The 27,193-nt window shown below is 37.0% G+C and overlaps 1 protein-coding gene across 10 annotated transcripts in view; it reads right to left on the bottom strand.

The window, feature by feature from the left end:
- IPO11 (importin 11) overlaps positions 1-27,193 on the bottom strand; it is a 210,538-nt gene that overhangs the window by 25,822 nt on the left and 157,523 nt on the right. For 9 of the 10 annotated variants that reach the window (XM_026498905.4, XM_026498899.4, XM_057307430.1 and 6 more), the window contains 2 exons: positions 12,790-12,885; positions 5,994-6,078 (listed from right to left, as the gene is read on the bottom strand). In XM_026498905.4, coding sequence (XP_026354690.1) covers positions 5,994-6,078; positions 12,790-12,885 — 181 coding nt within the window. Of the gene's footprint in view, positions 1-5,993; positions 6,079-12,789; positions 12,886-25,731; positions 26,727-27,193 lie in introns of those variants that run through there. The other variant, XM_048221249.2, reaches the window with a different exon arrangement.

Genomic DNA, 27,193 nt, shown 5'->3' with positions numbered 1-27,193 from the left:
TCCAGATTAAGGCACAAAACAGAACTTCCAGGACACATGGAATGGTTAGCAAGGAAGAAGAAGAGGATGAGACGGAGAAAGGTCAGAGTTCAGGACTATGGATGAGGAGCAGCTCTAAATTAGGATGAGATCACGATGTAGCAAGAAAGTAGAAGGGAAAAATGTAATGGAACTGGGCACGGTGAGAAAAAGCAACAAGAAAGCTCTCTAAAGTCATAAGTAGCATGACAATGCATGCAAGCTGAGTAAGAAAGAGTATTTTCAACAATTTGATATTTACCTTCATTACTGAATGTAATAGGTCAAGGACTCTCAAAAGGCAGTTCAGAAACTACCAATAAGATGATGGGTTAATCTCATAATATTATCTGAAAAATAAAAATGCCTTTTGTACGTGAATTTCAAGATTACTGCTAGTTAACTAAGAAAAACACAGTACCTTATTAGTGACAGCCAACAATTCTTTCTACTAGCTCTGCTGAGTTTTTCTAGAGGCAAATGAGAGCAGGTCGAACAATCACCTGACTGGTTCTCAGTGATCAAAAGCATGCTGGGAGAGTTTACAACTTCCCAACCCAACCACTATCAAAGGGTGCCCTGCTAACATTACATTTTGACTGAACATTTATAAAACAACATTACAGCGTATTTTCAACTGATAACAAGTTAACTTTCTCTCCAACAATGTATTCTAAATTCTACTAAGAAAAAGTATGAGGAAAGCTGATGGATTTAAAAGGCAAATACAAGTTCTCAGGAAGAGCTGATGACAGAAGGTGCTGGGGGAGGAGGAAACAGGGGAGGGAGGCAGAGGTGAAGGCTGATGTGGTTTACCTACTCTAAAAAAGGGAAAAAAACTGTTAGCTACCTGTAGGCTCTGATTTTCAGACAATTTCATTCCCACACTGTCCTAGTCTCGTCCTTCTCTGATCCAGTTCTGTATTTGGCAATAGGACCACAAGAGACAACAGCCACTTGAAGGCAATATGCAAGCCATGTCCAGGATCTATTATATTTGCTATGAGACTTAGGACCTGGTTATGAATTTATCAAATAAAATGCAACCCAACCTAAAAGACAATCTGCTTAGATGTACTACAGCCAAAGCAGAAGACTGTGACGCCAGACGTGCTAATGTCATTCGGTCTACAAACACTTGGTTCCACCCAAAATTTAGCTCAGTTAGGCTGTAGATTCTGATTGACCTATATATGGTACAAGTTAAAATTTAAAACTCTTGCTAATCATATAAATATTTGAGCCTATCAAAAGCTTACGACCTTGGGGCGCCTGGGTGGCACAGCGGTTGAGCGTCTGCCTTCGGCTCAGGGCGTGATCCCGGCGTTATGGGATCGAGTCCCACATCGGGCTCCTCCGCTATGAGCCTGCTTCTTCCTCTCCCACTCCCCCTGCTTGTGTTCCCTCTCTCGCTGGCTGTCTCTATCTCTGTCAAATAAATAAATAAAATCTTTAAAAAAAAAAAAAAAAAAAAAGCTTACGACCTGATTACAAACCAGTAAAAATTCACCTGTAGAGCTCACTCAACAAATAGCAGCTTAAAAGTAAAGTACAATATGTTAAAATGATATTTTCACTGGTTTGTAATACTGCATAAATGTTTTCAATTCTAATCTACCTCTTGAGAGAGATAATGGAAAAATAATAGTTCATATTCTTGAGCTAGATATAAGATAGCTCTAAATTTTTCTTCTAAAATACATTAAGATATATTCCCATATGTGTACATAAAAGATGAAAAATAAATCAAATTCACTGCAAGTACAAATCATCTTGAATACTGTTAAAACAGTTCCCAAAATGATATTTCTCTTGAAAAAACTAATCAAATAGAAGGCTTGCAAAAGATCTATAAAACTAAAAAAAAAAAAAAAGAGAGAGAGAACAGTTATTGTCAATGAAGTGAGGGTTACACTCTTTAACTGATTTATTAAAACACAGTAAAAATATATTTCTAGCAAAACTATATACAAAACTGCCAAGTTTCATGAACACGCTACAAATTTAGAAAGCTACTGTGATGTTTATTACTTAAACTAAATCTTCATAAACTTGACATTGTTACTATACATAAATAATTTCTTCAGACTGTAAGCTCCATTCACCGCCATAACCTCAATTCGAGAATACTGTGTCATTAGTAAGCATTCAATAAGCACATAAAAAACTTAAAATAATACTTAAATAAAGTAAGTACTCAATGCTACTCACAAAATAATTAGCATCTTTGTGAATTATCATTAATTTTCTCCCTGAAATTAATCTCTCTCAACGGTTATTCCTCAAGGTCATTTCTCTAGCTCGTTTATCGTTTGTTTGTAATTGCAAACTAACGGCAAACTACGTTTAACCGTAAAAGCAAATGTACAAATTAGTAAACACCCGTTTCCTAGTCATGCTCATCACAAGGACATGACAAACTAAACTCTTGTACACTCTACAGTATCCAAATTATACTATACTACTTACTTCAATTCCAGTGACTTGGGGTAGCTGAGCTGTGGTTTAAGCTGGTATATTTCCCCCTGAAACACGTAGTCCCCATACACTGTGCAGTTCAGCAAAATGGTGTGTGGGATTTCTCAAAACATTTTAGAAAATCTACAGAAATTTTAGAAATTAAAATCATAAAGAATGCATCAGCCTAGGAGTCAAAAAAGCTCAGTTCTAATTTTGCTCTTTCCCAGAATCTGTAACTCTTAAGATGCAACTTCTCTGTGACTTGGTTTCCTCATCAATATCTGGCCATAAAACTGTTACAGGGGTAAATAAGATGAGACTCTAAAAAAATTCTTTGAAAAAAGGATAATGTTGCATACAGAAGATATTACTGATAGACCATAATTTGTGCTACTGCTCTACCAGCACAGGAAAATGAGACGCTAGTGTACTTTTGTTCTGTTTTTGAAGATTTATTTATTTATTTTAGAAAATGAGAGCATGAGCTTATGAGTAGGAAAGGGTGACAGAGGGAGAGGAAGAAAGAATCTCAAGCAGGGCCCAACACAGGGCTTGATCCCATGACCCCCAGATAATCAGCTGGGTCAAAAACCAAGAGTCAGACACTTAACCAACTGAGCCTCCAGGTGCCCCAAAGTTAGTGTAGTTTTAATAATTTTCAAGCTTATCTATACTGACATTATCAACTAAAGCATCTAGTAAGTATATATGAAATTAGATTATTATGTACAGAAGCAGATCACCAAAATATTTCTGGGGCTTAAACTGAGAAATATTTAACATGAAAGTATGATCAGAAATACCTCATTAACACAGGTTTACTCACTATATCTAATGTTTCATTAATAATGCTTTCTTGGCCAGTACCATCAAGTTGCCAGAAAGCATTAATGTGCTCAAAAACTTAAAATTTGTAAAAGTACAACTTATAAATGCCTCATAAGTCACATGTCACAAGACAAAAATTATAAGCAACTTCAAATGTTAATGTATTAGCTTAATTCTTTATGGAAGAGGTCAGAAAATTACCGTTCTACTCCTGGAGCACAGTGGATAGACAGAGACCTTAGGAATGAAATGAAATGCTTGAGCTGCACTGGACCTTCCATTAGTTTCCCCCAAACAGGCAGTATAGACAGGAGCGGATGAAGAAAGGCAAGATCAGAAGTCTAGACTGCTGAATAGCTTTCCTGAGTGGAAATTCCATCCTTATTTAAAACAAACTATGAGAACTCATAAATACAGGCAACATCAGCTCGCACATTCAATGTAATGTTAATCATCCACTTTTCTGAATTACAATCACTGCTGCTATCTTCTGCAAAGCAGCTACTGAAATGCAGAAACCACATTTTAGGGACCACTGGAAGACAACAACGGCAGTAAGTAAATCCAACTTTTAATTATGTAATTGTGGAACCAAGCAGGTATGCTTTTTCTTCCTTGTAAGTAAACATTTTCACTTTAAAATGAAAAACCTTTAACACTAGATTGGTTTTTCTTTTAAATAATAGTTAATAATCATCTACCAGCTAACATTTTTTCCCTTGGAAATTATAACCAGGACACACCTAGATAGTTCCCCCCCCAAAAAAATTTTTTTTTTAAGATTTTTTATTTATTTATTTGACAGAGACAGCCAGCGAGAGAGGGAACACAGGCAGGGGGAGTGGGAGAGGAAGAAGCAGGCTCCCGGTGGAAGAGCCTGATGTGGGGCTCGATCCCAGAACGCTGGGATCACGCCCTGAGCCAAAGGCAGACGCTTAACGACTGCGCCACCCAGGCGCCCCCTCAAAAAATTTCTAACGTTAAAGACAACACACTATTAGAATGATGATATAATTACTGAAAAAATACGTTATTTATACTGGTAACCCTGAAGATACAGTGAAACTAATATTGTTACTGTAGAGTTACTGAAAAATTATCATGGCATTCATAATTAGACCTATTCAAGGCTAAGATAAATAATCCCAGCATTAACCATAGATGCTGAGGTATCACCGGCATTAGACTAATGCTGTAAGTCTAAGGCACTGGAAATCTTAGTAGAGATGACAATATAAATCTACAACAAAAAGCTACTGTGACAACTAATTTCAAATAAAAATCAACCCCTGGAAAAAATAATGGTTGTTCTGTAAAATAATATTGCCTATGATTAGAATAATAATGATAAAACCACCAGCTCTCAAACAATACTTAAAATTACAAAACTGAATCACGAAACTTTAAGTGTTATTTCTGAAACTATGCTCTTACACTGTTCTTAAGGTAATATTTCACTTACCTTCAAAATCCAGTTAGGATTAAAATTAGTACTATATGATGTTACTGAGGATTCTCTATAGGATGAAAAAATAGCTTTGAGTAGAAGAATTTGCTAAGGGTCACTCAGGCAGACTAAAGGACATGACTAAAGTGTGTACAAAAGCTGAGGAATGAACAGAAGCAGGACACCTGTTACTCATGTACGAGTTTAGAATCTTACAAAGGAAGATGTTATATTTTCCAGAGCACCAATTATATATTCAATGCTTTAAAAAGTGGAGGCAAGGAAGGAGAAGATAGACTCTGAGCCAAACGGAAAGGCTATCATCACTCCAGTGAAAATGCCAAGTAAAATGGCTTCAACTCTAACACAGTTTAAAAGAAGATTGTCAGAGCAGCACAGTGTCAGTTCCACCTTGAGGACTGAAGCCCCCTGAGGGTTAGTGCGGCATAATTCGAGGGCATGTCGTGAGCAGACTGAAATAACGATCAGCAGTAATCACTAGCGTTCAGCAGCATCCCATGACCATCTTATATACTGACTTATTTACTCTACTTTTGAGGGATACTGATATCTCAAGTGCAAATGAGGAAAGACAGCACAATGCAATTAGTAACGGTGAGGCCAGGGGACCACAACAAATTCCATGAGGAAATGGGGAAAAGTTGACTTATGTAGCTATTTTTTTTTTTAAACTTATGTAGCTATTTTACATTCATGTGTCAAAGTAAATATTTATAAGTTCAAGATTACAAATAATTTTAAAGGCAAGATATTTTAGAGGTCTCTGATTTTTTGTTCCTAGTTAGTTAATTTGAAGGAATTTTAATTAAGGCCTGTGATTATCTTAGAAAAAATTCACTTGAAAATTCATGAAGTAACAGGGAATGAAGCAATTTCAGTATCTCCTCAAAACCAAGGAGCAAGCATTACAACTTAAATGAGTTCTGAGGGTCACATGTTTTCTGTAAGTGAAAGAGTAAAACCTTTGCTCTGCTAAAACAAGAAAAAGCTATTTCAGATTAAGAGTTTAACTCTACTTCCTGTACTACTAGGATTACTAGGAACGTAATTTCTCTGTCTTAGGAGGACACTACAAATTTCAAAACTCAGCTACATTTATTCCACAAGGGATGGATAGAGAGATGGATACATGGACGAACGGACCAAAAGACATTTTCAGACCTAAAGAATATAATAATAAGTGGTGCTCCCAAATTGTAAAAGCTACTTTTTAACTTACCATCTTTTTTCTCTTATCCTGTTCTGTGGGTGGTTCTTCATCTTCTGTGACTTTTGGTTCTTCAAGATGAGACATTAACATACAGCTACATAAAAAAAAAAAATGTTTTAAGTAAATAAAAATGTCTGTAACATGCTGAAACAAATCCTGAAAATCACTGAGAACATTAATGCTTCTATTAATTTCTACCAAAATGTGAGGAATAGCTAGATAAGTTAGATTTATAATTTTAAGGCTTAATTATAAAAATATACCTCACTTTTTAGAAAAAGGGCCATACCAAAATATTTTAGAACATATTACTTGAGAATTTAAGGTAGCAAGTTATAAGGAATTTATGTATATGTGATTTTTAAACCATACATCACTTGACAAAGCAGGATGCATCCTTTATATTTTTCTAAAAAAATGATACCTATAGACACTTAAAATTAACACTTCTTTTACCATCAATCTTCGTATGTCGGTAGATTATTATACATGTTTCATAACAAAAGCAATCATTTAAATAATAACCTCATTGAAACAACATTAATTAACCAATAATCTACTCCGTGCTCCGAATGACATTACTATGCTATGAGGAACTTGTCCCTGAGAGCACTTGTACCTGCAGGACAGTTATAAATCATTTTATTTTGATTATCTGCACCACTGCTCTTCACCATTAACAGAGATAATAGAAACAGAGTTTCCTTTTCAGTCAATAGTTTCTCTCTTACAGGGAGACAAGAAATAAATAATTGTCTGTGAATCCAGTTGATGGAATAAACCTCGCTGCTTCCTGATTTAGAATAGCAGAATTCAGTAATTTATCAGAGTCAAAGGTTCCTAACCAATAAACTGTGGCAAAAAAAGCTTGGTTTCTCTTATGTTTTGTAGCAAGTACAGAGGAAATATACCTCCTGACTCAGCTGTGTAAGTAACTTTTAATTCAAGGTTAGAGACAAGTGCTGACACCAGAAACTTGATCAGGCTCACTCTTGCAGGGGATATGAGCGTCCCTTTCCCCCAATTCCCCACCATTAAAAAAAACCCCAACTTTTGGGACAACTACTTCTGACCCAGTCAGTGCATGCAGGTGCATTCAAATAGTAAGAACCTTAAACTGCAATCAGGAACAGCAAGAGCTTAACTCCTAACCCACTGCAGGGTCTTAACCTCTTGACGTGCCAATGCTCTCATCCACCAATGAGAGAAGAGGATATAGCACAGCTAGCCGGCCAAGGGGCTCCGCCACAAAGTGAGAGGTTCTATTAGCATCCCAGCCCAAATGCTGTTTAGTAAAGTGAAATGTCTAGAAAACAATCTAAATCCCACTTTATATTTTAGAACTGAATAAGAAGGAGTTCCTTCGTACTAGCTATTTTATGCCTGCTGCAGATTTGAATTCTAACTGCAGTGAATCTGGACCTCCAGGAAAGTATGCTTTATGTTGCCTGAAATTCCTTCACCACATTCCTAAATCTGTTAGCTTACTTGAAGAGTAAAAACTCTCCATTCTCCTTTCCATAAGCTAAATGATTTATCACATAAATAATGGAATATATTCTGAATATAAATAGACATTTACACACATATTTTTTTTCCAGAGACCAAAAATTATTGAGAGGGCACAATTTTTTCTTTGCAATTCTGCAAACTGCATTCACTTGGGTCTCTGGAAGGTATAAACTGAGAAAAAATAAACAAATTTGAAAAACCTAAAGATGAAATTCTCTCCTGCAGATAGACTTCCAATTAAAAGTCAAATCTTATTTTTTTGACAAACATTAAAGATGGGGAATCATGTCTTACATAAAAGGCATGGTGGGAATTAATAGATTTCTAATAAGCTAAAATATGTAGGCAATGAATGTAACAATAATAATAATAATGATAATAATAGTCTAAAATAGGGACAACTAATATGTGAACCTAGGCAGCCAGACACCTCTCACATCCTATGCTAAGTAGATCCAGGCACTCTAGCCAGCTAAAAAATCAGAATCTTTCCCAACAAGAAACTCTAACCAATGAAACACAGCCAATAGTGTTAGCATGCAACATGAAACCCTTTAAATTATTTCTAATTAATAGATACATGCAATAAAACCTTTCGTTTAATCTAAACAAACTCACTTCGGAATGTCACAATAAAACTAGAACTGACAGCATTATTCAACTGGTCTGCAGTGGACACTTTGGTTGATTACGTAACCATCCTCCTTCCAGAAGAACCCTGAATTTGTCCAGTATCTTCCTTTTCCATGACTCTATAAGCGTCCATGTCACCGTCTGCTTCAGGAAAAGCTGATTCCAGCCCTACTGACAGTGGCTCGACGGGCAATCATGGCAATCTTATTCCGCTAACCATGACTGCTTTCGACAGGAGCACATTTAAGAAATTCTAGCCACTTATACATGAAAATGCTGGCTGAATCCTTTCTTTGTACTTCCCAAACTTTGGCAAGGGGTTGTCAATTTCATTTCCCAATGCGCCTAAAAACAAAATATTATTTCAGGAAAAAAAGGAAAACCACTCTGACCAAAGAGAAGTAGAAGGCAAATCTCAAGCCTCATTAATATATCTTCCTGGCTTAATGCATTAACTGTACTAACTAAAATGCAAACATACGAAGAAATCAGTGCAAAAGAATGAAACTGGACCATTATCTTACACCTTACACAAAAATTAACCCCAAACGGATTAAAGACTTGAATGTAAGACCTGAAACCATCAAACTCCTAGAAGAAAACTTAAGTGGTAAGCTCCTGACATCAGTCTTCGGGTGATGATTTTTTTGGATCTGACTCCAAAGCAAAGGCAACAAAAGTAAAAATACACATGTGGAACTCTACATCAAACGAAAGACAAAATTTAGAGAGAGAACAGAATAGTGGTTGCCAGAGTTGGGAGAGTGCGGGGGTGGACAAAATGGGTAAAGGGGTCAAACGATGCAACTTCCAGGTATAAAATAAGTAAGTCATGGAAATATGATATATAGCACGGTTAATAACACTGTATTGCATATTTGAAAGGTGCTTAGAGAATTAACCTTAAAAATCCTCATTACAAGAAAAAAAATTATTAACTATGTATGGTGATGGATGTTAACTAAACTTACTGTGGTGATCATCTCACAATAAACACAAACACCGAATCATTATGTTGTACACCTAAAACTAATATAATGTTACATGCCAATTATAGTCCAATTAAAAAAAGAAAAAAAATCCAGATTCTTAATCTCTGAAAATAGAACTCTTCTTTCTTCTAAATGGATTCATTTTGTATGCCATTCTTAAGAAACACCAGTATCAGACCAGTAACAGTCAACTATTAACTACCCATTTATCTTGGAAGATAACCTTTTCCACTATGTAAAAAACGATACCATCTTAAAAGCAAACAAAACCCACCTCCATTCTTCCCACATAAAATATTACATGTAATTTTCAAAAGCCTATGAGAATAGAGTTATGAAGACATATTGAAGCATAAAAATAGATATAGGTTGTTAGGTGTAAGCACCGTTATCTTAAAAAATTTATGTATGTCATGTCCCCCAAACTATAAATACTTGTCAACTCTCTAGCCACACCCACCTGTCATCATTTCCTGCCAATCCTTCTTCCACAGTCTATCTCAAATTCATATCAACAGTAGTATAACAGCTACTTGGAGGGTTTCTCCATCTCTCAGGAGTACATTCTCAATTTTTAAAGGGCATGTGAATCATCCAGGGTTCCTGTTTACAAAGCAGGTTCTACTGCCCCAGCCCCAAAGATTCGGATATAACGGGTCTGGACTGGGGAAGGGAAATGTGCATATTCAACAAGGTGTTTCGATGGTCTAAGACCACTCAGTGTGAGCCTTTCTACCCCTCCCTGTTATCCTCTACAATGCAATCAACTGACTCTTCTGACATATAAATCCGTTCTTTGTACCTAAACACTTTAAAACTGCCAAATGAACCTCCACTGACTACACAAGCTAGTCCAAAATCCTTTTCAAGTTCCTTTACTAGTCGGCTCTAATCCACTACATATTCTCAGAAGTTATTCGCAGTTTCCCCAAAACCCTTCTTCTTCTGTAGCTGGCATTGCTCCACCGGTCCCCATTTCCCCTTCTAGGTAGTGACAGAGCCTCGGCTGCTTCCTCACACAGCACAATGTCTGGCATAAACAAGTCTGAATAAAGAGATGACCTGTCAACCAGGCTTCATTACTGTGGTTAAATCTATCACCTTGACTGGACCACAGGATGCCCAGATAATTGGTTAATAGTATTCCGGGTGGTTTCTAGATGAGATTAACATGTGAATTTGTACAGTGAATACAACAGATTGCCCTCCCCAATGTGGGTGAGTCTCAATCAATCCACTGAAGGCCTGAATAGAACAAAAGGTCTAATTAAAAGAGAATTCACACTCTCTGCCTTTTAGCTGGAACATCAGTTTTCTCTGGCTCTGTGACACAGACTAGAACTACACCCCACTGGCCCTCCTGCTTTTAGGTCTTTGGACTTTAACCGAAACTATACTTTCGTTTGCCAACTGGAGATCTTGGGACTTCTCAGCCTCCATAATTGCATGAGCCAACTTTTTATAATAAATCTATTTACATTTGTGTTATTATAAATATATAACATAAATATAAATTTATCTCTTTCTGGCATGCTGTCTCTCTCCATATATCTCCTATTGATTCTGTCTATATGGAAAACACTGACTAGTATACTACTTACAGAGGTAAAAACAACAACAACAACAACACAGAGTTTTCTCCCTTTGCTCTGATTTATTCTATACTGAGAATACAACAGGAATTCAACAGAACTAAAAATATTAACTTTCTTTGAATAAACTGTTCCAATAAACAGGAAGGGGAAGCTGGAGAATAAGTTAGCTACATAAGTAAATATTTTACGTTTCTCGTGCGCCCTTTTCTGGAAGTCTATTTATACCCTACAGTCTGATGGACCAGAATTTTTGGGACTCTATGTAGTTTACAAAAAAAAAAAAAGAAGAAGAACTTTATGCAGTTCACAGAATTACAGAATAGGAAGATTATCAGAGATCCAGTCTAATCTCTCTTAGAAACCTAGAAAAGTTAGGAAAATAGTCTCTCACACTCACTGTGCTTCCATATGCCAAATTCCACCCCAGGGTAAAAAGCAGTGACCAAACAATTCTGAGGAAGAAAACAGTGGTTTTACATCTCAGCTACCCAGGCACCATTGCCCTCAAGTCTAGGCCTTTGTAATCTGGATCCCAATCATGGTCTCCTACTCAGTCTGCTTTCCTTATGCCCAACATTTTCCCCTTCCAAACCAAAATCTTCTTCCTGGCTGAGCTTGGCATCACGAGTCAGAACACCATGGTTCTAGTCTTGACTCTTCCACTCATCTGCTGAGTCACTGCACTTTTCCAAGCCTCTGTATCCTAATCCTAAAAATAATGAAACTACACTAATTTCTAAACTTTATTTCTAACAACTTCCTGACTCTCATCCCTTCTACTTAGACCATGCTATATTTATGTCCATTTCCTGCATCCTAAGTCCTATCCCTTCCTGAAGACTCTAACACACAGTGACTACTTCTCTTTCTACTAAAGCACAAGCTAGAATTCTGTTTTGTGTGCTTTGTTCGAAACATACATAATTGCCTTTACTCATTACTAGTGTTTTCATTGTTCTATTAGACACATCCTCCCCCAAACTAAATTATATACTCCAAAGAGGACGAGGAACATTTGATTGTATCCTAAATAATCTCAAATAGTTGTAAACTTTGTCACATATTATGCATAAATACACAATATTTATAGTCATGTGCTATAAACGCTATGTTAACTTTAAAAAAAACCTGAAAAAACCTGCCTACATGCATGGCTTCTTATTTTGGTTGTAATCAGAGAAATGTGAAGTTTCTACCTCATCTGAACGTTTATATTCTTGAAAGCAAACTTAATGCCAGACACATTATGTCTACATATGTTTAATAAGATCCAACAACACAAATGTGCTTTCCATGTTTTTCAACAAAATGGGATTCAAATGGCAATCTTTCCCATCTCCCACAGATTCTTTTTAAAAAACAAAGAAAACAGGCTCAGTATACTATTAATGTAAAGTCAAGCAGCCTCAAATCTCATTAAGTCTTGCTTATCATAATATAACACACGCCTGTTATTAACAATAATAAGAGAAAAGGTACAGCAATTCTACTATCTATAAAGGACACAATGAAATTTCAAATTAATAGTTCTAGAAGGATGAGACTATCAGCATTCTTGATAACATGATAACTATTCTCACAAAAAATGTCATTTCACAGTTCTCTTTTAAAACTGTCAAGTACCACGTGACTCTAATATGTAAAGGTGCCAGGTATGCTTCTATCAGGCAAATACAAATACAGGATGCTTACCAATCCTCTTTTCCCCGTAACTTGCCTGATGGGCAGGGGAACTTTGTTAATTGAAAAAAAGAACATATTAAAAATATCTTTAAAAAGTCATTTACAAGCTAACATAAAAACCCAATGTCATGAGCCAACTTATGTCAAATCATAAAATTATTGTTAAACTAAAGAAGTCCAACTTCTCATTCCACTTTAACAAGTTAGGGTGATCTCAAGATCAAACTAATTACAGGCAAAACAAATACAAAATTTTCTTCATAAAAGACAAAATCTAAAAAGTCACCACACTGTGCTTATTTGGGGGCAGTGAACAAAAATCATGTAGGACATAACCACCTCCCACACCCCGCCCCAGTTCAAGTGCAATTAATTAAATGATCCACTTACTCTTTATAAGTTCCTGTTTCAGGATCTTCTGTCATGACATCATGTAGGCCCTCCACTGAGATGTTTATAATCCCACAGAATTTATCTTGAATGACACTAAAAGGAAAGCAAAACAGATTAAAATGGAGTATTTACCAGGTTATTCTTTTTTTTTCCTTTTCTAATTATCCCCTTAAACATGAAGAGAAATTTTACTTCTAAAATACAAAGGAAACTTTCAAAACATGTTTCTTGTAGCAGAAATTTTATCTTTGCACGTAACATTAAAATTTTCCCTTTCACTAGAGTATTAAATACTACAAAGGTAGATTCAAAAGGAAAAATATATTTGAATATTCTTTAACTTATTACAATAGACCTGAGTTGATTTTATAACTAAAAAGATAAAGATACAAAAATCCTGAAGCTTAAAATTCTCTACTCTTCTGAAGATAACGCCAAGAAAAAGACGACTTCTCCATACATGGCTATTAAGAATAAAAAAATGGCACAGCCGCACCAGCAGTTTTAACGAAATTAACACGCTCCGCACAACTCAGCAATCCCATCCCCACATATTTACCCAAGACCAAAACAAGTAGCCTCAGATCTGTACGTAAATATTTATGGTAGCTTTATTCACAATAATTCACAACTGCAAACGACCCAAATGTCTATCAACGAGTGAACGGCTAAACAAACTGTGGGATGCTTACTCAACGAATGGGTGTCAGCAATAGAAAGGAACTAAAGATACATGCAACAACTTGGATAAATCTCAAAAATAGATGCTAAGAGAAATTAAACTGACTCAAAATGCTACATACCGTATGACTCCATTTATGTGCCTTTCCGGAAAGGCAAAATTATTCTGTTCAGTGGTTGCTAGAGAAAGGGTCACGAGGGAATTTTTCGGGGGTGACGGGAGTGTTCTATGTTGACTGTCATACACCGTGGACATCTGTGAAAACTTTATCCTTAAGGAGTTTTACTCTATCTTTTAAAAGTTGGGATGCCTCGGTGGCTCAGTCGGCTAAGCATCTGTCTTCCACTCAGGTTACGATCCCAGAGTCCTAGGACTGAGTCCCGCATCGGGCTCCCTGCTCAGTGGGGAGCCTGCTTCTCCTTCTGCCGCTCCCCCCTCTCTCTCTCTAAATAAATAAAATCTTTAAAAAATAAAAAGTCAAAGTACTTAAACCATCCACTGAAATACTAAATTATACTATTGGAATTTAAAACTAACTGAATAAATTATAACTCTTATCTCCAGGGATCCTCTAGAATCATTCCTACAAGAGATATACCATGTTTCTCATTCTGCATTAACAGGGATGATTACTTTTTTAAATGTTCAGTAAAGAAGTACTCAAGTTACCATATTTTGGGTCATGTTCCCACCTTTGTAAAGTCAAATGTTTTGTCTGTACATTCAAATGGGATCAGATTTTACACAACTAAATCACCAGCTGGGCAAAATAATAACTAGTTGATACTCTGATACATTTTAACGTGCATATAACACCTTATTGCAGGAGGAAATATTTTTTAAGTCACTGTATTTCCTCTGTAGAAGAACTAAAAAATCTTTTAAGAAAGACACATGCAATCGACTTTATTCAGTTCAGGGAACAACAGCCTAGAAGAAAAACTAGAAAACCAAAATTGTGCCTGAAGTTTCACCCACTAACTATGTGATCCCACTGAAGTTAATTCAGTTCTCTGGATGTTGGTCTCCCTGTCAGTAAAATGAAGGCTGGACTGAAGCATGACAGATACATGGAGGGACTACAGACACTTTCACTTCCTACTGCAGAGTAATTTGCCACTAATCCATTCTAGCATGCTAAAGCAGGCAGGTTCTGCAATTCCTTTTTAATACAGGAGCATTCCAGATAGCTATCAACCACTGATCTTGATTAGTTGAAAAAGAGAAAAATCTTCGACTACAGCTGTTCACCAGGCCTTTTTGTCACTATTTTTTAGGGATAATCCACGCAGGCAGCTGTCTTCTCCACTCACATCATCTCCAAGCATCGACCCCTTCTAGGAAAACCAGTAATTTCATGAGAGATCAGTGGAATAGAATTCTGAGTACAGTGTATTTTTTCAAAAGACTGAATATGAATCTTCCTAACACATACCTGGCAATCTGAGTGTGCATGGTCTACGAGGTGGGTGAAGGTTAATTAGGAGGAAATGTAGAAGAGAGAAAAAAATGGTATATATTTGACAACCAGTTCATCTGATTATAGGTTTTACTATAAATTATCATATTGATCAATGATGATGCTACCAGCACAAGCACATGTTTCTGAAAAGAAGGTAGAAAGTTCTACCTCTGCCATAATTAGAAAAAATTAGCAATATGCTGAATAAAGGATACGGTTCTAGAACACCGAACCTCTACAGACATGCACATTCACCACACTGAGCCTTCAAGGCTGAGGCCAGATTTTGATAATCAAACCGCTGCATGAATAGGGTAAACCTGTGACTACATAATTCTTGCTGAAAGGCTCAACTTCACCCCTTTCTCATGAATGGTGACTTTGTTTATAGAGAACACTGCTGGAACCAAAATAAAGCTTGAAAAGTTCTGAGAGAAACCTAATGAGTTCGGGAACCTGAGATTTATGTAAAGCCAAGAGCCAGAAACAGTCAATGACTGACAAAAAGAAGGGTTAAGAAAATCAGAATAAAGAATGGAAAATGATACTCATGGAAGCAGACTGGGACGGGCCAGAGGATACAGGTCCAAACTCTGCTCGGCTTGCGCGTGCCCATCCAGGCTTGGAGGAGAAGTCAGTCATGCGATCGGTGGGGTTTACCCGCCCCGTTCCCTCCCCGGCCTCCAGTGGGGTTTCTAGCTCTACCAGCTGAGGGGCGTGGACACATGACTGTCTAGAAGGGGTACGGGAAGGGAGGCAACCTCCATCAGTGGGCAGTCACTGTTTCTCATTGGGATGTGGCTCATTCTGCACAGGACAGCGGAAGCAGAGATGTAGGCATGGGAGGGGGACCACATGCCAGCAGACAGGGAAAACCGTGCTTGCGCTCGAGCACCTATTAGGTGTCAGAGGGGGTGACCACAGACCTCAAATTCAGAAAAGGGGGAAATGATTAAGGCCCAGGGTAGAAAGGTCCAGAAGCTGGGTTTGAATGGGAAGATGGGAAGAGGTGACTCTCAAAAAGGAGAAGGAAGGACTGAAGAGGGGAAATGGGAGCATCCATGCCATGTTCTGGGATCAGTAAAAGTTGTTACACAGAAATGCTCTTCAAAGCACCAAACTTCAAACAACAACAATGACAACACCCCAAAAGATGTACGTCAATTCCACTCATTAAGCAGTTTGGGATAACAAAACCCCAAAAGGCTTGTACTTCCTGGCATGCACAACACATATTTATTTAAAGTAAATAAGCATTAAGAAGTTAAAAATTTTTTTCTCCTTTTTAAAGTTATTATAAAAATGCTCCCTCCAAATGTGTAAATGTAACATTTTAAAATGAAGACTTTAGATTTTTTACCTACAGTATTTTTATAAAGTTTTGAATATTAAATAATCACTTCGCTTTTAGTAATATAATACTCTCCGAACCCTTATCTTTTACAAATTAAGAATCAATCTTGTTTTCCTATAATATATAATCTTTCTGAATTAAATGCTTTAAAATGTGATTAGACATTTAAAATGGAAACAAATCAAATAAGAGCTATAAACCAGAAATGAAATAAAAATAGGTTTGGGAGGAGAAAAGGCACTGTACTTAATCTTTTTTTTTTTTTTTTTTTTGACAGAGAGAGAGAGCACGCTCGCACAAGCAAGGGGAGCAGCAGGGAGAGGGAGAAGCAGACTCTCTGCTGAGCAGGGAGCCAGACACGGAACTCGATCCCAAGGACCCTGGGATCATGACCTAAGCCAAAGGCAGACATTTAACCGACTGAGCCACCCAGACGCCCTGTACTTAATTAATCTTATACAGATTACCTCTCTAAACACAAGACAAGTATTAGAGGTGTGTAGGGGTGTGTGTGTGTGTGTGTGTGTGTGTGTGTGTGTTTAGAGAGCGAGCAAGTAAACAGTGGGGAGGGGCAAAGGGAGAGAGACTAAGAGAATCTCAAGCAGACTTTATGCCCAGCACAGAGCTGGGGCTCGAACTCACAACCTTGAGATCATGACCTGAGCCAAAATCAACAGTGGAACAGGACACTTAACCAACTGAGCCACCCAGGTGCCCTATTTTGTTCTGTTTTTAAATAAAAAACAGCCCGCTTTTTTCTTCCATATGTGCTACATATTGAGTTCTAAGTTAACACTTCATAAGCATTCTTCTCAGTGTGTCATCTTTAATGTCCTGTCGTGCACATCAGTCAAATCTGGTATCAAATACGGTATATAATGTGGAAGAAGTAAAGGTAGCCAGGCGGAACCATGTAATTTTAAACCTCACTTGGTTCTTAACCTCTCAAACCTGTGCTTACTAACAAGTGACAGTTCACATTAAGTAGGAGGCAGCAATCTAGAGTCCTGAAAGGAACTGCTAGACCCCCTGCTGGCCTATATACAGCTTCCATAGCACAGTAGATACATCAAAACTTAAGAGGTTAAAAAAAAAAAAAAAAACAACTTCCTATTGATTATTATTCCAGCCAAAACTTTACATCTTGTTATAGTCCCAAGGTCAGATTTCAGAAGACTGGCTCAGTGAGTATTAATAAAAGGTGGGCTTATACCAGGATACCAATTTATTTACAAAAAAGTAAGTGATTAGAGTAAGTGTCATATTACCCTTGCCAAACCTTCCTGGTGAATAGGTCACCATGGTTACATTCATTCATTTTAATCAACATTTTATGAGTCCATAAAATGTGTTAGACATCATGGTAAGCTCTGGAGTTAAAAAAATGGCCACCTCCAAGAATATGCAATGTGAACAGAGCAGTCTCGTCAAAAAACGTAAATGGGAAAAATGGACAGCTACATGACAAAGCATGAAACTAGAGCACTTTCTCACACCATGCACAAAAATAAAATGAATTAAGGACCCAAATGTGAGACCTGAAACCATAAAAATCCTAGAAGAGAGCACAGGCAGTAATTTCTCTGACATCAACTAGAGCAACATTTTTCTAGATAAGTCTCCTGAGGCAAAAGAAACAAAAGCAAAAATAAACTAGGGACTACCTCAAAAAAACTTCTGCACAGTGAAGGAAACAATCAACAAAACTAAAAGGCAACCTATGGAATGGGAGAAGATATTTGCAAATGACATATCCAATACAGGGTTAGTATCCAAAATATATAAAGAACTTATACAACACCAAAAAATAATCCAATTAAAAATGGACAGAAGACATGCACGGACATTTCTCCAAAGACATGGCCAGCAGACACATGAAAAGATGCTCAACACCACTCGTCATCAGGGAAATACCAGTCAAAGCTACAATGAGGTATCACCTCGCACCTGTCAGAATGACTGAAATCAAAAACACAAGAAACAGGATATGGAGAAAAAAGAATCCTTGTGCACTGTTCATGGGAATGCAAACTGGTACAGCCACTGTTGAAAACAGTATGGAGGTTCCTCAAAAAATTAAAATGGAATTACCATACGATCCAGTAATTCCACTACTGGATATTTACCCAAAGAATATGAAAACACTAATTTGAGAGGATATATGCACCCAGATGTTTACTGCAACATTGTTTACCAACAGCAGCATTATGGAAGCAACCCAAGTGTCCATCCATGATGGACTAGAAAATCTGTAGGAAGGACAAAGAAAACGAACAACAAATGAGATGTTTTTTATTTTTCTTTTAAATTAAAGTGTGATATCTTGAGTAAGTACTTTTTTCCATTTAATGGGTATTTCTGACATACTACGTGGCACTTGTCTGAAGGGAGAGCATCCTGTCACCTGAACGGAGCTAAAGAAGCACTGGCAAATTATCCCTAATTCTCATCAGCGGTCCCCAGAATCTTCATCATTCTACCAACACTTGAGATCTTAGCATTTGCGAGTGAACCCACTTTACACTGATAACATTAGGATAGATGCTCCTTATAAAAAACAAACAAAAAAATCCCTAATTTTGATATAAATTTATTTTCATTTCACAAAGTTAAATGGGATCCAACCGATCCCACTCACCCCATTACTGAGGGTTCAGCGAGGCAAACGGATGCTTTCTAGTCCAGCCTCTTACATTTCATTCTTTCTCCTTAATTCAAGAATTTTCAGGGGGCAATCAAGAACTTCAACAAGCTCGAACAAACCCACCTTTCCCAAGTTACTCCTCCTTTCATGGCTTTCAGGCAGTTAAGTCATCACTTCTTGAATATAATAGCTGCTAACTCATATCTGCTTACTCCCTTCCTGCCCCTCACAATGCTCTTCCTCCTTTTTTCTATTCACCTTAATTCGCACTTCCTTCACAGGCCTCCTCTGGACACTCCAACCCACTGTACGTGAGCACTCTGTCCTTGGAACTTCCAGTAGCATAAAACGTCTGCACTACCCATTTAGCATGCAACTCATGTACCATCTAGTTCTTTCTCCTAATGTCCTTTAATTTTTCATGCCTATACGCCTGCTCTAAGATCATCAGTTAACTTTAAGCACAGCCATGTATGATGTTTATTTTTCTAGGTCCCACAGGACATAAATAATGTGAACACTCAATAAATAATCATGGGAATTAATGATCCCCACAGCTCAAGAACTGCCCTCCCTCATTTTCTTTTTGCAATATTATCTTTGCTTATCTCTTCTTGAAATTACAAGTATGGAGAGTTAATTATAGATAACATATTGCAAATGATTACACTAAACATGAGGCAGAAAACAGAGCAGAAGGTAGCTGTGTTGGAATCTATTTCTGAAACATTTCAGAAAATGCAAAGGAAAGTTTAACACTGAAGATGAAAGAGGAGAATGAAAGTAAAACTGAAGGGAAAAAAGTACTAGTAACGTGAACGTTTTCCTCCTTTTTGTCACAAATACTTTTCCTTTTTCTATTTCACATACTTAGTAGATATATTAATGTATTCACATAGACACGAGTTACAAACACACTACAGAAAGAAGACAAGCTTTTATGCACGTCCTTTTGTTTGGTTCTTCAAGTGTGGTGTAACTGATGTTAGACATACACAAACGTTAAATAGGTGACGGCTTGAAAAACTGTACTAAGTGTTATTTGACCATTTAAAACAATTCCACATAGTTTTCCGTAAATTTCTTTTTCTGTTAAATTCACATGAGTAAAACTATAGTTTTTAATCTTGTCTTAGTGTTTTCTAAAGCTATGGCATTTTAAGGCGTTTTCTGGGTATATAAAAATATCTGTAGACTGTGAACTGCAGAGACTTCATGCAGAATGATTTTTGTTTTTGAAAACTAAGTACTAAAGAAAAAAAATCAATCCACCTTTGTGTTTATTGAACCAACTTTAAAAACTATGCTGGCTTAAGATTATTTCTATCCTTTTGTGTCATTATGAACCTAACCACAAGGGTTCAGAAAACAAATAGCCCTTGAAAAGAAAAATAAAACTTTTAACCCCAAAGGCACAAATAAATGAAATTTCTAATATTCATTTGGTCAGCCCAAACAATAAATATTACACTGAATGTGAACAGAACTCTAGTTTCTAACTGTCCAATTTTTATTAGCATTTTTATAGTGAGCATTTTATAGTTCTATTTTTCAGAGAAATGATCTATTCATTATAGACCATGTATTTTACACTTTCTAAGTGATGGACTGATAGAGTTGCATCATATCTTCATCCCCCTGGACCTGGGAAGGAAACAAAGGCATGCAGGAACATACAATTTCCAATTATTTTTTCTGAACAGTTCTAAAATCAAAAATTGATGATTTAACAGTTTTTCATAGGGGGTCCAAGAAAAAAATAGATAGCACTCTCTGATCTAACCAGACCACAATTACACTATACATCAAATACAAATGATTAATATTTGAAGTCACTCTTGCATTCTTATACCTTAAATATAGGAGGTCACTGAAGTTAGGGTAATTTAAGAAAATCATAAGCTTCAAGCATTAAAAGCCACAACCAAATAGAATATTCTCTTAACTCTATTTCTCTGCTTATATTGTTTAATAGGATTAAGCAAAGAACAACAGTTTATTGAAAGAAAAAGGCAAAATAAAAAAGCTCTGACTAATCAGTCTTATTCCGGGCTTTCTACCACACCAGAGGCTACAAAGTGGTGACATTTACACTAAAATTCATTTTTTTCCTCTCTAGATATTTTCCAGGACCTAGCTAGCTGCAAATACTTTTGTCACTTAGATGGAAACATATATTCTTTCTACACAGTAATTCTCTACACGGTCATGGAAAAGAGTGTTAATAAATCTAGTTCCCTTGACAAATACTGACAAGGAAATAGGATAAAAAATTCTTAGTGGAAATTCACTAAGTTGTTTTAAAATGAAAATTTTACATCCAACAATAATCCTTACAAAGGCTTTTTATTATAAACTATTCCCTCAATTAATTTTTGGAGTGCACATACACAAGCAAAACAAAGAAGCCCATAATCTTTTTTAAGATACTAAGAAAAACTCTAATGATCCACGTATGATGCCATGAGAAGAAACTGCCACTTTCCGTGACTTTCAAGAGAAAGAAACAATACCCAGTGACAACACTAAGTTCCCATAAAGATGATAAATGAGGCTCCTGGGTGGCTCAGTCGTTAAGCGTCTGCCTTCAGCTCAGGGCGTGATCCCAGAGTGCTGGGATCGAGCCCCACATCAGGCTCCTCCACTGGGAGCCTGCTTCTTCCTCTCCCACTCCCCCTGCTTGTGTTCCCTCCCTCGCTGGCTGTCTCTCTCTCTGTCAAATAAATAAAATCTTTAAAAAAAAAAAAAGATGATAAATGACTGGTACAGAACTGTGTGCAAAATACGTTAGGCTGAAAACTCCAGCAATGCTTGCTTTGAACGCTTACAGGAGTCATTTGACGGAGTAGTTCTTGATTTTTAAAAAGGGATATAAGAGAACTTAATAGAGATTTCATAATTATGAAGGTGGGAATATGACCTCACCATTTGTAAACACTAGGTATTGCTGATGATAAAACTATGCAGTAAATATTTACAAGGTAATCATGAATCGATACCTTCAGGACAAACGAAAAAAGCCAACTATGCTGTCATTAAAGTTATATGAAAAGATACTTGTGGCTTAGAGTTATATTCCTGGAGAAGTGTTGTATGTCGCACAGCCCGAAACAAAATAAAGAGAACGTGCACTGGAAAAGTGTTACATGATCAAAAGAGGACTTTGGTAACAAAGGCAAGTAAAGGTGTGGGAGGACCTGGGTACAGGGAGGACACGGGTGAATGCCTGTGAGACCAATTTCATAGGAAGGCCTCACATTACAGCTGTTTCACAGAACCTTATAAAAGGTTCCCTAGTCTTCCCCCCCCCCTTTTTGCAACCCTTTAAAACAAATATGGCATATTTTACTGTTATTGTTGTGATACAGGTAAGATAACTGAGTAAAAATGCTTGCTGAATGAAGACACATGTAAGAGGAAGAGTGTAACCCTGGCACTTTATGTAGGAAAAAGTCGAGAACTCCACTAAGAGTACAAAGTTGGTGGAGAACACAGAGATATCCACAGATCCTTTCCCTGCTACCAGTGACTTCTACACAATTCCCTCACTCTCAAACAATGTCCACCCTTACCTTGCCCCAATACTTTGTCTCTGGCTATCAACACTGGCAGCCCCTCACCTCCAGAAGCCCATGAGACACCTTACCCAGGCTCCCACTCTGTCGCCTTGGACCTTCCTGACTTCCTGCTTACTCCTGCTGAAGTGTCTGTTCTATGCCAATCAAGTCCTCAAGGACAATCTAACATCAAAGATCTCTACTCTGATGCTAGGAGGGAAGTGGGAATAAGTTCTCAATTATCCTAGAAGTGTGATACATATTTCTGAAATTCCACCCTGGAATTTTAAATGTATTCAAAAAGAATAATGCTATAAATAAATGATAGTTGAGTCCTATACTTCTCATTTGTTATGCGGGAGTATAGAGAGGACCTTTTTTGGTATGCCCTGGAACCTTACCCAACTTTTATAGAAGTTAATGGAAAAAACAGATCTGTATATAAAGCTATCCTTTTGAAACACAACCATTTTATTCTTGAGGGCTCTCGTCAAAAAACTAGTAAATGGTAGAGAAATACAGAAATCTTAAGTTTCTTCACCTATACTAATTTAGAATATCACTTAGTTTTAACTTTGCTGTTCTGTTTGAGGTGGGGCTGCCTAAATGTGAAACAATCTTATGCATAAATTATACCACTAAAAATTTCTACACATATATCATTTCAAATCAATTTTACCTTAAATAAGTTTTTAAACTGTGCAATAACAAACAACAGTGTCATGTGAGCTAACATTTTTAAAAGGAAAAGCTGCTGAAACTGTTAAGAGTACTTAATGATACCACCATGGCCAACTGCAACTCCATACATAAAACAGTATTAATAAAAGTTCTCTAGTTGAGCCTACATCACTCATCAATTAGAAGTTATACATAAAAACAAAAAAAAAATCTTGATAAAACTTCTAAATTACTTTCTTTGAATTGGGGGGAGTTTTTTCGTAAGGTCAAGATAAATACCTTGTTTATGGATATTTCCTAACTCTAAATAACCACCTATGCTGCTTCTAACATTTTCGAGAGGATGTGGTCTAGGTGGTGGGGAAGGGAGACATGGAAGAGTTTTCACCTTTCATTTTAAGTATCTCCATTTTGTTTGAATTCTTTTTTCCAAAGAGCATGTACTTTTAGTAATTAAAGAAAAAACTTAACTGAAGTTGTGGGAGTAGTGTGGATACAACAACAACAAAAGTGTATTATTAAAAACATTTTCAAGATGAAACAAACACCACACGCCTTTCCCTAATGAAACAAGTAATTTATGTAAGAACAGATTTATTTAAAATGTATTCAGGTTTTCTGCTAAACTCACAATCAAGGACAAAGCTTTGAACTAGGCAGGCAAAAGGAGAAGAGTAAAAACTTCTGGGGAGGGGGGAATTGTAGCTTTAACTTCTCTGAAATTTCCAGTTTATCTCAAAACCACTCCTCAGCTCCTTTCTGCTTTTACTCAATTATCTTCCAGCAGTGGCTCTCCAGGCATGACCCCCAGACCAGCACTATCAGCAAACTTGTACACGCACACCCTCAACAGGCCCCACTCCAGACCTACTGAATAAGGAACGCTGGGAGGGGTAGGGGGCAACAATCTGTATTTTAACAACCCAGGTGATTCTGAGTTTGAGAAGCACCGTCTTAAAGAATACTGGACAACACAGCCATTCTTACAATAACTTCAGGTTCACAATACAGACTCAGTAATCATCACTTGGTTTAAACACTCCCAGACTGCTTTACGCTAATTTCATACGGGAAGTATTAACTTTTAATAATAAAAAAGAGAAATTTGGGGGAAGAGGAAGGACATCACAAACACGAAATACATAATGCTCTAGGGAAAAATTTTCATACATATTCATGGTTCAGGTCCCTGTTAACAAGCATGAGCACCTACTATATGCCCAATATTCTACAGAGTATAAATTTATGCTAATAGAGAAAAACAGAGTTTCCATGGCTTGAATTAGATCTATCTACATTAAAGATTCTCAGTCAAGGCTACTAATATCTCCTGGGAGCTCTTTCATCTTATTCTTCCTCACTTACCTGTCTCCCAAAATCACGACCCAAATGGTTGATGTTACTGTTACGAGAATATCATATACTTCTGGTGTACTAGACAAACGGAAGGTTACAAAATTATTGACCTTTACCAGACAGATCTCTCCCGCGATTTTCTGCTCGTGGAAAGATCTTTCCACTTGGAGATCAGATGTGAATCTCAAATTCAGTGTATCCAAAACTGAACTCATTATTTTGTCCCCACCCATATCCCTACTCCTTTTGCTTCCTTTGCTCATTAAATGCAACAGAATGTTGCCTAAGCCCAAAAGTTGCCATTTTTGACTTATCCCTTACCTGCCACCCCTTAGACAATCACCAAGCTCCAGAATCCATCCATTCTCTCTGCCACTGCTCTGGTACACGCCTCGGCGACCTCTCCTCTGGACTGGTGATTCAAACTCCTACCCAATTAACTCTGCCTCTAGTCTCGTGGCTCCTTCTAGAAAAAGGTACTCTATAAAGAGTAAATCTGATTATGTCATTCCACTGTTTAAAATTCTTCCATGGCTCCCTGCCGCTCTAAGGAAAAACATGAAATTACAATATCCTTCATCATCTGATATCTCTCTTTCCACTGCAAATCTCACACCACTACTCATAACTTTGGTTATACTGAATGTTACTTCATGAAAAGCAGGATTCTTTCTCTTTCTTCAATTCCTATGATACGATGTTACCTCTACCTATTACTTAGCTCTCATTTCTGTTTATCCTTCATGATCCAGTCTCAATGTCACTGTTCTCATAAAGTCACCTCCCACTTCCACTTACATTATACCCAGTAGCACCTCCAAGCACAATACTTACTTACATCCTGTACAGAAACCATGCGTCTCCTCTAGATCTCAAGCTCTACCAAGAATAGGAGCCATGCCTATGTTGTTCACTACTGGCACTTAGACAGCAGCATAGCATGAAATTAAAAGCATGCACTCTGGAGTCAGACAGACCTAAAAAGTGTCACAAGCAGTAAGAATCTGGTGCAGTTTCTTAAGCTCATTTTCCCTAGGTCTCCTTATCTGTAAAACGTAGATAGTTACAAGGTTTTTTAAGGATAAATGTGATATATGAGATATTTATTAGCTTAGTGCTTAGTACCCAGAAACATTAGCTAGTGTTATTACTTAACATAGCACCTATCAAAGATATATGCTGAAAGAATACAGTATTCATAAATTATTAAAAACATGTATTTATTAATGCTAAGCTCAGATAATTCATTATACTTCCAAATAAAGCTTATAATTCTTTACGGAGGCTCCAGTTGAATTCATGTCCATGACACTGAAGTTTTCCTGTAACTAATATTAAGTTGACTTATAAAGCAGAATGTTCAAAGAGAATCACCTGTGCCTCACTTTCAGGAACAATTTGTTTGTGAAGTTGAATCTGCTCCAAACCAGGGCTTTCTAAAGAATGTGGGGAAGTGTTACAAATTGAGGCAGTTACATTATACCTCGCTGACTGATAAAAGCTGTAGTATTCAAGTCTATTTTCCCCTGAGTTTTCTGGTGCCTTTAGTTTTTGTTTAAATTGAACAACTTTGTAGATCAAAAAAATGATTAAAACACAAGCTAAGATGAAAAAAGCTAGCAAAATGTCAAAAGCCTCATTCAACTTTTCAACTTCTTGCGTACAAACGAGAGATGTTTTCCCTGACACCGAAGCATCATCAATCGGTAGAGCACTGTTTGTTTCCAAGTTCAAGTTAACAGAAGAAGTAAGCTGTATTTGCACGGGTAACACTGCAGTAGCCTCTAATGGATTACCAAAGGTATTCTCTTGAAAAAATCTACTGGCAGGTGAAGTACGACTTCGTTCCCAGAAAGTAATGCTCTCTGTACTTTCCAAATGTTTCCCATTTGTGGTTACTTTATGCCAGGCCATCATTAACGCAGTAGTCTTGTGATGAATATGAAGAGATTTTATAGCCCAAGCTCTGGATACATTTGTCGAAGATGTAACACAATTTGTAAAGTCAGTCCACTTAATATAATGCAACGCTCTGCCGCGCATGGATGGGGGGTTCTGACAATGGATGTTTAGTGTAATGGCTGAAGATGCTAGCCAGTCGCGCAGGCCCAAGAGTTTGCAGTTACATTCCCAAGGATTAGAATTTGCCTGAAGATGAGTCAGTGAAGACAATGGCTTAAGGACCCTTGGATGTAAGTCTGTAAGATTATTAAATGACAGATTAAGGATCTTCAAAGATGCTCCCATGTTTTCAAATGTATCATTATCAATGCTGATTATTCTGTTTCTATCTAACTTAAGGTAAATTAAATTCTTTAACAAGCTAAATGTGTCAGAATTTAAATTCTCTAAATTATTATGACTTAAGACCAAATGTTTAAGATTATTAATTCCACTAAACCCATCCCTAGCAACATTTTGAATTCTTGAATTTTTCAGGAGGAGATACTCCAAGTTGACAAGTCCTTTAAATGCAAAGGGCTGTATTGCTTCAATATGGTTATGAGACAAAGAAAGTCTTTTAAGGCTCTTAAGTACTTCAAAAGCATTTGATGGTACTTTTGTTAAATTATTACCTTCTAGATACAAACAATCCAGGTTTCCAAGATGTTGAAAGCCTAAGTCTGATATCCTCAAAATTTTATTGTTTGATAAATCAAGTATC

The sequence above is a fragment of the Ursus arctos genome, unplaced genomic scaffold, assembly GCF_023065955.2.
Source record: "Ursus arctos isolate Adak ecotype North America unplaced genomic scaffold, UrsArc2.0 scaffold_5, whole genome shotgun sequence".
In the NCBI taxonomy this organism is placed as follows: domain Eukaryota; kingdom Metazoa; phylum Chordata; class Mammalia; order Carnivora; family Ursidae; genus Ursus; species Ursus arctos.
Note: the sequence above shows the minus strand (reverse complement) of the source record. Positions and strands in the feature narration are given on the sequence as shown.